Below are 13140 nucleotides of genomic sequence, written 5' to 3'. Positions count from 1 at the left end.
AAGTAAGGTTTTCCTTCTTCTGGAAAGCTTGGCTCTAAAACCCCTTAAAAACTGGGCATATGGACAAAAAGCATTCCGTCAGCCTCAAATCCAGGCCACTGTGCTTGCGTTTGAATTACATGATGATGATTCCAAGTCAATAGCTGTCTCCCAAATTCTGCCCTCTCCCCTGACTCCACCCAACTTCATAACTCTTCCTGGCTACTGCAATGAGCTCACAGAGATACGCAAAGGACAAACGAAAAGAGAATGCTGAAAATTGTAACAGCTTCTCCGGTAGCATATTCAGTTTCAGAAATTTTGCAGCTCATGATCTGGGGTTTCACTTCTACCCTAATGGGATGTGGTAGGCATAGAGTGATTTGATAGCTCCATTGCACTGGGTTCTGTTTACAATTTCATTCTCACATTTGCTGTTTGTTGTCTATTAATTTCACATGTGGAAAAGGAAATGTTCAGTTACAATAAGTGTCACTGCTTCCATTCACTTGTGCAGCTTCCTCTGGTAAGGCTGAAATTTTGATGAGTTAATTCATACAGGAAGAGATTTCTTGGATCTCAATTACTTGTTTATTTAGGCCACAGGAAAGTAATGTACTAATGATAAAGAACAACTAACTCATCCTTTTTGGATTCAACAATAATATAAGGTAGAGAGAAAAGGGAGAAGTGAAATATAGCCGAAGACACCGGCTATAGCTTACACACCATTAGAAGTATTTGTGGTGCTCCATACCTTGTGTGACCCCAGCAGTACACAAACTTTAACACGTATCAAAATCATCAGAAGGGCGTATTAAAACACAGAATGCTGGGATGGGGCCTGAGAATTTGCATTTCTAACAAATTCCCAGGTGTCTCTGATGTTGCGGGACTGGGACTACACCCGAGAAATGCTACCTCGTCAAATAATCTTTAGTCTTGGAGATGTATCTCCAACAACTGGCTTTCACTTAAAGGCAAAACACATATTGGAAAAAATCATGGGGTATTTAGCTGGGCAGAGAAGAATGGAAATAAAGATTAGGAAAGAAAGGATTTTCAAATCAAAACTGCTCAAGAACTTCAGGGGGCAGCTCCGGAGGGAGAAAAAACAATGCAGGAGACAGCAGGAAGCCATGTTCCAGACTCTGCAATGTAATCTCCTCCCAATTAGAAATGATTTCCAAGTGAAAATGCCCTAGCAGGGAATGGGAGGGGTTAGAAATACTGATGCCTGGAGGAGCAGATGGCTCTGCCTTCCTATCAGCTCCATAAATTATAAACAAACACCTTGTACAAAGATCGATTTGTAGCCTATTGCTGGCTGGCCAGATGAGGCCATGGGAGCGATGAGCAGTTGCAGTGCTTTTGCAAATGCATTAGATACCGATTTGGAAAACCCAAGGGGGGTTAAATCAGCAGAAAAATTTCCTCTTGGCTATCTCTGAGCCCCTTGGATTTCAGAATAAGGCCTGTACAGAACTCCAGATGACCCATAAACACTCCCTCAAGGCACTATATCCCATGTGGTATCGCCTGCCCCACACCACTCATCCGCCGGGTTTCTTAAGGCCTATTCTGACAGGACAGCCTAGTGCCCAATTCCATTCACCCAGTAAGAGTTCACTCTTAAAAATCACAGTGAATCTAATGTGCCACTTTTTTCAGGAAAGCAATTTCAAAATTATTTATGCACGAGGCCTTATTCATAAACTTCTAAACACTAATCTCAAATCTCAAGTGAGAGAAGCAGGTGGCAAGATCTTCAGCCTAACTCCAGGAAAAGGTTAAATGCAATTCACATAAATCAACTTGGTGGTTGCTGAACGCATCAGTAAAACACAGAATCAGGCTGGGCTCACACCTGTAATCCCAGTACTACCGGAGGCCAAGGCAGGATAATCACTTGAGGTCAGGAGCTCGAGACCAGCCTGGGCAACACAGCAAGATCTCATCTCTATAAAAAAAATTTTAAAAATCAGCCAGATATGGTGGCATGTGCCTGTAGGCCGAGTTACTTGGAAGGCTGAGGCAGGAGGATCATTTGAGCTCAGGAGTTTGAGGTCATAGTGAGATATGATCGCACCATTGTACTCCAGCCTGGGCAACAGAGCGAGACCCTGTGTCTAAAAATAATAATAAGTAAAATAAAACATAAAACCTCAAAGATTAAACTCACGTGGAACTTTCAAATGAATAATCAGACAGATCACTAGAACAGAACAGAGAGTCCAGAAATATATCTAAATACAGAAAAGAAATTAATAGTATGATGAAGATGACATCCCAAATAAATGGAGACAAATGGATTATTAATTAGTTGGGACAAGTGAGTAGCCATATGGGGGAGAAATTGGATCATACTTTGATTATTTGGGACTAAATTTCCTAGTGAATCAAAGACTTAACTATTAAAAAATTAAAATATAAAAGTTCTAAATGATCTCCCTAATGATGACACAAAACCAAGGAACCATAAAAGGAAAGTTGTATAATTTTGACTCCTTAAAATAAGTTCTATGACAAAAATAACCTTCAGCAAAGTCAAAACTCGAATGACAAGTAGGAAACTCCTATTATAAGTTAATTTTCTGATTTATAAAGAATTCCTGTAAAACTGCTAAGGAAAAGACCAGTAACACAACAGAAAAATTGGTAAAGCACATGGACAGGTCAAGAGAAGGGAACACAAATGGCTGTGTATATGAAGAGGCATGCAATCTTGTTTGTAACATAAAAAATACAAACTTAAAATGCCCACATACTACTTTTTTTTTTTTTCACATATCAGATTTGCAAATATCCAAAAATTTGATAGTACATTCTATCAGCAAGAGTTCATTCTCATGAACTCCAAGTAGAATAATAATTTGGCACGAGCTGTATAGAGTGTGGTATGGCAATAACTACACACTCTTCCCCCCCTGCAATTCCATTTCTAGAAATGTATCCTAGAGATATACCTGCCCATGTGCAAAATGATAAACTGCAGCACAGTTTGTAGAGTAAAAGACTGAAAATGACCTAAAGGTCCTTTAATAGTAGACTAGTTAGAAAATTATGGTACATTCATACAATGGAATACTAGGCAGTCATAAAAAAGAACAAATAAGCTCTTTATATACTGACATGAAAAAGAACACTGAGCTATACTGTAAAGAAAAAGTGCAGAAAGTACAGACGAGTACATACAGCATGCTATCATTTGGGTTAAACAAAAGGCAGAAAAACAAATTTGCATTTGCTTGTATATACATATAATATTTCTGAAAAGATACATAAGGAACTGCTAACAGTGGTTACATGTGAGGAGGAGTGGTAGGATTGGGAGGCTTCTTACTCTATTAATCTTTTATATTTTTTAAATTTTTGAACAGTAATATCAATTTCAGATGACAATTAAAGAAACAAAGTGACAAAATAACAAAACAAAATAATTTTAAATAAATTATGGCCAACTTTAAATAAATTATGCAACAGAAAGCTAGAAATGAAGAAGCAAACTTCATTTTCAATAAGGGAAAAGGTGGATTGTGGTTAATTTCCAGCAGAGTTAAAGAATGAATTACTGGACATGTGGCCTATAAGCACTTAGAAATGGATGGTTGCTGCTGAAGTTTCATTGAGACAGGACATGAAAAATTAAACTGATTTTCCTTGTCCAATAAAGATACCAAGACTGGCATATCAGGAAATGCCACAGACAGAGAATATCTTCATTATTTTAAGGCAACTGGCAAAGTCTTATAATATCATACAGACAAGATAGAAAAATGTCAGCCTCAGATATGAACGACCAAGCCCAGAGTGCTAATTCATAAACCAAAATCAACACAGAGGAAGTACACAGTAACGTACTACAAGGCTTGGTGCAATGCCCTGCCTGATTCACTACTTTTTGCTAACAATCTGAAAGAAGACAGAAAAGCATGTTTATTGAATTAGTAGACAATGGAATATTGAGAAAGAAGGACTAAAACAAAGTTCAAATAGATGATGAGAGGCAGGAAAAAGAAACTACAGTTGACAGAAAAAATTGAATAGAAACAAATACAAATCTGTTTTCGTTATTAAAAGATAAGCTGGGCTCATGCCTGTAATCCCAGCACTTTGGGAGGCCAAGGTGGGTGGATCGCCTGAGGTCAGGAGTTCGAGACCAGCCTGGCCAATATGGCGAAACCCCGTCTCTACTAAAAATACAAAAATTAGCTGGGTGTGGCAGCGTGTGCCTGTAGTCCCAGTTACTTGGGAGGCTGAGGCAGGAGAATCGCTTGAACCTGGGAGCACGGAGATTGCAGCGAGCCGAGATCACTCGACTACACTTCAGCCTGGTGACAGAGCAAGATTCTGTTTCAGAAAAAAAAAGATCAAGCTGTACAAGTACAGGAAGGTTGAGTCTTGGTTTATTAACAATTATCAAGAAATTTTAAGTGACTAAAAATTCAAGAGTGGCTTCTGAAAAAACTGCTGAAACCATAGGGTAAGCTAATAGTGTCTGAAGCACCACTGTACTATGTATTCGACAGCTCACATCTAGAGTTTTCTATTCTTTTCTGCCCTCCTCCACTGAAAGTTAAAAGGAAAGAGGAGCAGAACTGTCAAGGATTTGGAAATCAGTGAAAGGAATCTAAGGAGGTTTGACCTTTCAACAAAGATTTAATGGAAAATGGCAGCTTAGTTTAAATAGTCAGAGGACTGTCACTTGAAAGAAGCATTATGAGATTTATACTATGGAAGTTCAGAGACAGAAGTAGGACCAATGGGAGAAACTGACAAGGGAAATGGTGGCTTATTGAAAAAAAAAAACAAAAAAAAAAACAAACTTTTTTTTTTTTTTTTTTTTTTTTTTTTTTTTTTTTGAGAGGGTCTTGCTTTGTTGCCAAGGCTGGAGTGCAGTGGTGTGATCTTGGCTCACAGCAGCCTCGACCTCCTGGGCTCAGGTGATCCTCCCACCTCAGCCTTCCAAGTAGCTGGGACTATAGGTGTACGCCACCATGCTCAATTAATTGTGTGTTTTTTTTGGAGATAGGGTGTCACTCTGTCACTCAGACTGGAGTGTAGGGATGTGATCTTGGCTCACTGCAACCTCTGCCACACAGGTTCGAGCAATTCTTGTGCCTCAGCCACCCGAGTAGCTGGGAAAACAGGCATGCGCCACCACACTCAGCTAATTTTTGTATTTTTAGTAGAGACGAGGTTTTATCATGTTGGCCAGGCTGGTCTTGAACTCCTGGGATCACATGATCCTCCCAACTCAGCCTCCTAAAGTGCTGAGATTACAGGTGTGAGCTGCTACACCTGGCCGAAAGAATATTTTAACACAAATCTAGCAGTGATGGTCAGGCCACCTTGTCAGTGTGGTCTATCATCAGAAGCAGTCAAGCAGAGGCTGGACCATCACTCTCAGAAATGTGCGAGAGAGAGCCCTTCACGAGGTAGAAAGTGAAATGAGAGGTTTAAAATGTTGTGATTCCAATAGAACAACTGGGATGTGGACTGCAGACTTCACTAGAAGCAAGGAAACTGAAACAGTCATGTTTGTAAATCAGATATCAACCATACCATTGAGATGAATAAAGATATGAAGACTGGCATATCAGGAAATGCCACAGACATAGAATATCTTCATTATTTTAAGGCAACTGGCAAAGTCTTATAATATCACACAGACAAGATAGAAAAATGTCAGCTTCAGATATGAACAACTAAGCCCTATGGGATTATAGGTGCATGCCACCATGCCTAGCTAATTTTTGTATTTTTAGTAGAGACAGGGTTTTACCATGTTGGCCAGGCTGGTCTTGAACTCCTGACCTCAAGTGATCCGCCTGCCTTGGCCTCCCAAAGTGCTGGGATTACAGGCATGACCCACCGCGCCCAGCCTGTAACTCTCAATTAAGCAATTCAGCAAACATGTCTTGCACCCAACCTCAGCAGCAAACAATGTAAGGTACTGAAGTAGACACAAAAACAAAGATTTCTCTGCTCTGAAGAGTTTGCGGACTAGTAGTTCACTGGCCAAAACCTAAAGTTTAGGTGGAACTGAAAAGAAGAGAAAGAGAAGGGAGTGTAGGATCCGAGAGCTAAACCTTGTGACCCTTTAGGAAAGACTACAGTGATGTTAATTAAACTCGATTAATCCAGATCTTAATAGACTTAAGTGTACGGTATGGTTGATATCTGGTTAATGGACCTGAAAAGAAAAGTTACAGAAGAGGTGCAGAAATGGCATGTAGACAACAACTGCTCAATAGGATGACGAAAAACCCAGTGCTCCATGAATTTTTGAGTTCTGGCTCACCAGCAAATATAACCCTTCCACTGATACCCCCATCTGACATTGACTTACCATTACTGATTTCAGGGAGGTCAAACTTGGTGAAGTCCCACCACTGGAGCCGGTAGGTAGTATTGGCAATGTTACTGGCCACAGCAGACTGTCCATCACCGATCACTGCCCCTTATGAGGAAGAAGTCAAAGACAGCACATTATATTATTTATCCACGTTTCCACTGCAAAACATAAAACAATACTGGGATTAGTAGCGGGGAGAGAAGAGGAAAAACTAGACTATGGCTAAAGAAAGCTAATGAGTCCCATCTGGCAAGTCTTTGTCTCAAAGAAAAACCAGGCATGTTTGTCAGGGAACAATTCAATGTGGAAATATAATCCCATTCATCAGTCCTTCCCATTGTTACTTAACATTTACTTAGTGCCAACAACGTGGCAGGTACTGTATATACATGGTCTGGTAGGATCAACATCTAAAAGAGACAGGTGAATTTTCACAAAAATGTGAGAAAAGAAAAATGAAAAAAATGGGAAGACACCATTAACACAGAAAAGCCAGTAGCATTTCAGTCACTGGACATCCTGATAGTAAGCAGCACTCTTTCAGACAAAGTATCTCCTCCTTTATCACTTTCTTCTTAATAGGGCATCTCAAAAACAGGCTTCCTCCAGGGAAGAGGCAGCTACTATACAGCTGATTGGATAGAAACAGACAGTAAAAAACAAATAAGGTAATATTCATTCATCTCTTCTGGACCCCTGGCACGTAACACAATAAAAATTTATGAGCCTCGCTTTGTAGCATCAGAATAATTTTATTAAGGCCATCTTTTATAATACCTACCCCCTAAGAACCTCCTTGAATCCACATTTGCTTGTAACATCTCAGGGTTTAACTTTCTCTGAGATATATTCTTCTGTATGACATTTTTTTCCTTGGTAACCAATTAAATAAAAAATGGATTTTTTTAACAGGGTGACACTTTAATTTGCAGTTGTATTTCATTTACATGAACATGTCATTTCCTCCTCCTCCTTCTGAGGTGCATTTCATACACAACCACCCTCCTTCTGATCAGACAGAGTCAAACCCTGTTGGGAGAATAGAACATTCTTGTATGCTAGATAACCTAAATGGTATTCTCAGCTGTAAATCAAAGGCTACTTTGAAAAACTGAACTTGTTAGAGTTTACCAGCCTTGGAAAAATGGACAATTTCATACCCAGATTCTTCAGTATCTCCTAGTCTTCCTCCTCTGCACATCACTGCAAAAGCATCTTGTGAACTGTATTTTTTTTCTTTTAGAGAGCGGCATTTATTGCACTGCTACTCCTGGTGTTTCCCTTTCTTTCCCCAAATGATCAAGAGATGGTTCAAAGAGAAAACCTTCATACAAGCCAAGAAATATGAGAAAAGTACTCTCTGCACTCTTCCAGTTGCTGCTGGCCACTGTGTCAGAAGACTAATTTTCAGCATTAATTTATTGATAGTCTTGTCTTTGTCCCATTTTCAATTTGTAAGGAAAAGTACAAATAACAGTTCATTTCCAAAATGATGATACTTCTAGATCATGCATTCTCAACATGGGAAATATCCCCATGGGGGTAAAAATTGGTTCAAAGGGGCGAAAAAAAAAAAAAAAAAAAAAACTTAGTGTAATCATTTGTTCCCCTCCAAAGCATCAGAGTATATAAATAGATACACATTGTATCTGTGATATTAAAATTTCATGGGAGGAGAGACAAGTAGGGAAAACATGTCTAAAAAGGTTCCTCAGGAGGACAATAATGGAATAAAGGCTAAAACAAACTGCTCTAGATAAATGAATACCCCCAAAACAAGACATCCTTTAAAATCTTGCAAATTCAAAGACATAGGCCCAGTCATGCTCTCCCCGAGACCTGAGAACGACAGCATTTGGGGGTGTGCTGTCAGTGAGTCCACTGACCTCAAATCTCTATTGGAGGTCCCTGTGGCATATCATTCAGATGAGGTAAATACATACCCTTGCTTTAACCTTCACAGAAAATTCCCCTTTAATAATTATATCTGACTTTTGCTGAACCTCTGGGTCATGAGGAGGGTAAGATACCTGAAGGACTTTATTAAAAGGAACTTTCTTGATTTTTCTATGCCTCTTTGATAATGAAAATCATTCTTTAGTTACAAGGTCTACCACTTCCCCGGAAGGAATTATTCCATTTAATTCTGATCCAGGCTGAATTCCACTGAGTTTCTGAATTGTTTCCTGGGCTTGCTTATCAAGATGGTTGACACCCCTCTTTGACCACTAGTCTCTCTCAAATTACTTTAGTTCCTTATCATTTTCTCCAGCTTTTAACAACCCCAAACGGTAGAAGGTAAGTTGATTTTCTCAGTACATGATGAACAAAATGCTAGTTGCTAACAGAGGGTAGAAAATAAATTGAAAAAACAAACTTCATATTTTAAGAGCTTATTCTGGGGGAAGGGATAAGAACCACAAACAGGAAAACAGTTAAGGAATAATACCAGATGCTTTTTGAGTACTGTGGATCTGCAAATGGGAACACAAATGATTAAGACTCCCAAATCCCGGCTCCAGAGGCATCCTGTACTGTCCATGTCTCAAGAAACGTTGTCTGGAGCACAGCTGTGCCATAAAATCAACATGTAGGGTTGCCACTATGTGGAAGAGACTGGGGAGGTGCTCTCTGCCAATGGTGCCAGGGTGCTGAGGAGGAATGAAGCCTGGCACCAAGGAGAGTCATTTTTTTTGGTCATATAAATACAGTTTAGGGAGCTAAAGATGCCAGTAACAGATTAGAGTACTGTTAGCAGGTTCTTTTCTGCAAGAATTGTAGGCCAACCGAGCCTGTCTCTTGGAAACAACAGGGAGAAAAAGCCTGATGTTATTAAAACAACCCCAACCATTTAGTAGGCCTCTGGCCACTAAGATGAAGGCATGCCAGAGGGGGTTAATGGACTGAGCTAGAAAGTATTTACATACGAGGCACTTAGCCTCAGAAACCAAATCCTGAGAGACTGTTGATGGATTTCTAAGGTTTCAAGGTTCTCCCATGTAGTAATGACAGAATGGAACAAGCTAGACTCAGAGTTTCTCAACCTCTGCACTATTGAAATTTTAGGACAGATAATTCTTTGTGTGAAGAGTCTTGTGCATTGCAGAACATTTAGCATCCCTGGCCTCTACCCACTAGATGCCAGTAGCACCCCGCTCCACATAGTTGAGACAACCAAAAATGTCTCAGACATTGCCAAATGTCCCCTGGGGATAAAAATCATTCCTAGTTGAGAAATGCTAAGCTAGATAAACATATCCTACATTTTAACTCCAGGCTAGGTGCTCTTAGCACCACTACTAGAATGTCTGCTGCTAACAAGTGATGCTGTTATAGTCATGGAAAGAAACTAATCCAAGGCACAGCATTACAACTTCAATTTTCCATATCTGCCAATGGGATCTTACAGCTTGTTTTTTGTTTTGAGAATACAGGTTTCACAATCAATTGGACCAGATTTTGACACTTCCTGTCATTATCTACTATAGTGTGACTTTGTATAAATTAATCTCTCTGAACCTCAGTTTCCTTATCTGTAGAAAAGGGTATAATAGTACCTACAACTTACAGGATTGTTGGAAGAACTTACTGAGACAATAAATAAAAAGTGGTTGGGCGTGGTGGCTCACGCCCATAATCCCAGCACTTTGGGAGGCCAAGGCGGGCAGATCACTCGAGCCCAGGAATTTGTGACCAGCCTGGACAGAGTGAGACTCTATCGCAAAAAAAAAAAAAAAAAAAGGCCGGGCACAGTGGCTCACACCTGTAATCCCAGCACTTTGTGAGGCCAAGGCAGGCGGATCACTTGAGGTCAGGAGTTTGAGACCAGCCTGACCAACATGGTGAAACCCTACCTCTACTAAAAATACAAAAATTAGCCCAGGCATAGTGGTGTGTGTCTGTAGTCCCAGTTACTTGGGATGCTGAGGCATGAGAATTGCTTGAAACCAGGAGAAGGAGGTTGCAATGAGATGAGATTGCACCACCACACTACAGCCTGGGCAACAGAGCAAGATTCTGTCTCAAAAAACCCAAAAACACAAAACACAAAAATTAGCCAGGTGTGGTGGCATGTACCTGTAGTCTCAGCTACCCAGGAGACTGAGGTGGGGTAGCCTGAGTCTGGAAGGTGGAGGTTGCGGTGAGCTGAGATTGCACCACTGCACTACAGCCTGGGTTGCAGAGCCAGACCATCTTGTAGATAGAGAGATAGAGAGATAGATAGAGAGATAGATAGATAGATAGATAGACAGACAGACAGACAGACAGACAGACACAGTGATGGCAAATACTAAGTGCATAATAAATGGCCTTTAAAATTATGTCTGTCATCTACTCCAATCTCTGTGTGTATTTCATCTACAGTTACAGCCTGGGTGACACAGCCAGACCATCTTGTATATAAATACATAAATAAATAGTGATGGCAAATACTAAGTGTCTAATAAATGGCCTTTAAAGTTATATCTGTCATCTACTCCAATCTCTGTGTGTATTTCATCTACAGTTACACTACTACTTACATCAGCATCAACAGACAGCTTATAGAGAGATGTCCTTGCTAAGAGAATGGCCCAAATAGTGTGCCAGGGCCAAGAGACAGAAGTGTTTAATCTGAAGATTAAAATAAACTGTCTAGGCCCTATACTATTTGGCAACTTTCTCCTTGAAAACAGCCCAGGCCAAGATAGACCACCTTCTGGGCCACAAAACGCAATGTAACAAATACAAAAGAAAAGGAATAATACATATTATGCTTGCAGACTACAAGAGAAATAAACTAGAAATCCGTAATAAAAAGATAACTGGAAAATCCTATAAAACGACAGATTAAACAATACATTTCTAAACAACACATGGCTCAAAGAATATGTCTCAAGAGAGATTTAAAAATATTTTGGATTAAATGAAAATGAAAACATGACTTCTCAAAATTCATGAAATGTAGTGAAAGCAGTGCTTAGAGGGAAATTTATAGCATTGAATGCATGTATAAGAAAAGACGAAAGATCTAAAATCTGTAATTTAAGCACCTACCATAAGAAAGAAGAAAAAGAGCAAATTCAACCCAAAGTAAGCAGAAGAAAAAAATGAGCAGAAACCAATGAAATTGAAAATAGGAAATCACCTATAGAGAAAAATCAATAAAACCAAAAACTTTGAAAGATCAATAAACAAACATCTAGGTAGGCCAACTACGAAAAAAGAGAGAAGATACAAATTACTAATACCAGAAAAGAAAGGGGGGGCCATCACTACTGATCCCATGGACACCAAAAGGATAATAAGGGAATACTATGAACAACCATATGCCTACAAATTTGAAAACCTACATGCAATGGACTAACTCTCCTTGAAAGACACAGTATATTACAATTTACACAAGAGACAAATAATCTAAATAGGCCTATATCTATTAAATTGAAGCAATCATTAATAATCTCCTAAAACAGAAAGAACTGGGCCCAGATGGTTTCACTAAATTCTACTGAACATTTAAGGAAGAAATTGTACCAGTTCTCTAATGTCTCTTCCAGAAAACAGAAATATGAAATACCTGCAACTAACATCATACTCAATGGTGAGAAACTAGATACTTTCCCCCTGAGATCAGGAACAAGGCAAGGAAGCCCCCTCTTACCAATACTTTTCAACATCATATTGAAGTCCTAGCTAATGCAATCAGAACCCCCCACCACCTCAAAACAAAGTAAATAAAAGGTATACAGATTGGAAGAAATCTGTTTGTTGCCAGATGACATCATTGTCTAATCCCAAAGAATCAACAAAAAAACTCCAGTAACTATTCAATAATTATAGCAAGGTTTCAAGATACAAGGTCAACTGCTTTCCTACATTGCAGCAATGAACAAATGAATGACTGGAACTTGAAATTAAAAATACACCACCACTTACATTAGCATCAAAAAAATAAAAAACAGGTATAAATCTAACAAAATATGTACAAGGTCTACAGGAGGAAAGCTACGAAACTGATGAAAGACATCACAAAGGATAAAACTAAATTATCAAGATATTCCATGTTCATGAATAGGAAGGCTCAATACTGTTACAATGTCAATTCTTCTCAGCTGGATCTATAGATTCAACACAATCCCAATCAAAATCCTGAATTATTTTGTGAATATTAACAATCTGATTCTAAAGTTTATATGAAAAGGCAAAAGACCCAGAATAGCCAACACAATATGGAAGGAAAACACAAAATTGGAGGATAGACACAACCCGACTTCAAGACTTAATATAGGCTGGGCGCGGTGGCTCACACCTGTAATCCCAGCACTTTGGGAGGCCGAGGCAGGCGGATCACGAGGTCAGGAGTTTAAGATCAGCCTGACCAACATAATGAAAGCCCATCTCTACTAAAAATACAAAAATTAGCCGGGTGTGGTGGCGCACATCTGTAATCCCAGCTATTCAGGAGGCTGAAGCAGGAGAATCGCTTGAACATGGTAGGTGGAGCTTGCAGTGAGCTGAGATCATGCCACTGCACTCCAGCCTGGGCAACAGAGCGAGACTCTGTCTCAAAAAAAAAACTAATGTCCACACAAACACCTACACATGGATATTTATAGCAGCTTTATTTATTTATTCATAATTGCCAAAACTTGGAAGCAACCAAGATGTTCTTCATTCAAGAGATGAATGGATAAACTGTGGCCCATCTATACAATGGAATATTATTCGTGCTAAAAGAAATGAGCTATCAAGCCACAAAAAGACATGGAGGAACCTTAAGTGCATGTTACTAAATGAAAGAAGTCAAAGGCTACATACTATAG

General features: G+C 39.4%; 1 protein-coding gene across 15 annotated transcripts in view; it reads right to left on the bottom strand.

The window, feature by feature from the left end:
* The window catches only part of AMBRA1 (autophagy and beclin 1 regulator 1), a 198378-nt gene that overhangs the window by 39303 nt on the left and 145935 nt on the right, over positions 1 to 13140 (bottom strand). For all 15 annotated transcript variants that reach the window (XM_054439737.2, XM_054439746.2, XM_054439747.2 and 12 more), the window contains one exon: positions 6332 to 6442. In XM_054439737.2, the coding sequence (XP_054295712.2) occupies positions 6332 to 6442 (111 nt within the window). The remainder of the gene's footprint in view (positions 1 to 6331; positions 6443 to 13140) is intronic.

The sequence above is a fragment of the Pongo pygmaeus genome, chromosome 9 (genome assembly GCF_028885625.2).
Source record: "Pongo pygmaeus isolate AG05252 chromosome 9, NHGRI_mPonPyg2-v2.0_pri, whole genome shotgun sequence".
Lineage (NCBI taxonomy): Eukaryota > Metazoa > Chordata > Mammalia > Primates > Hominidae > Pongo > Pongo pygmaeus.
The sequence above is the reverse complement of the archived record's forward strand: the minus strand, read 5'-3'. Positions and strand labels throughout refer to the sequence as shown.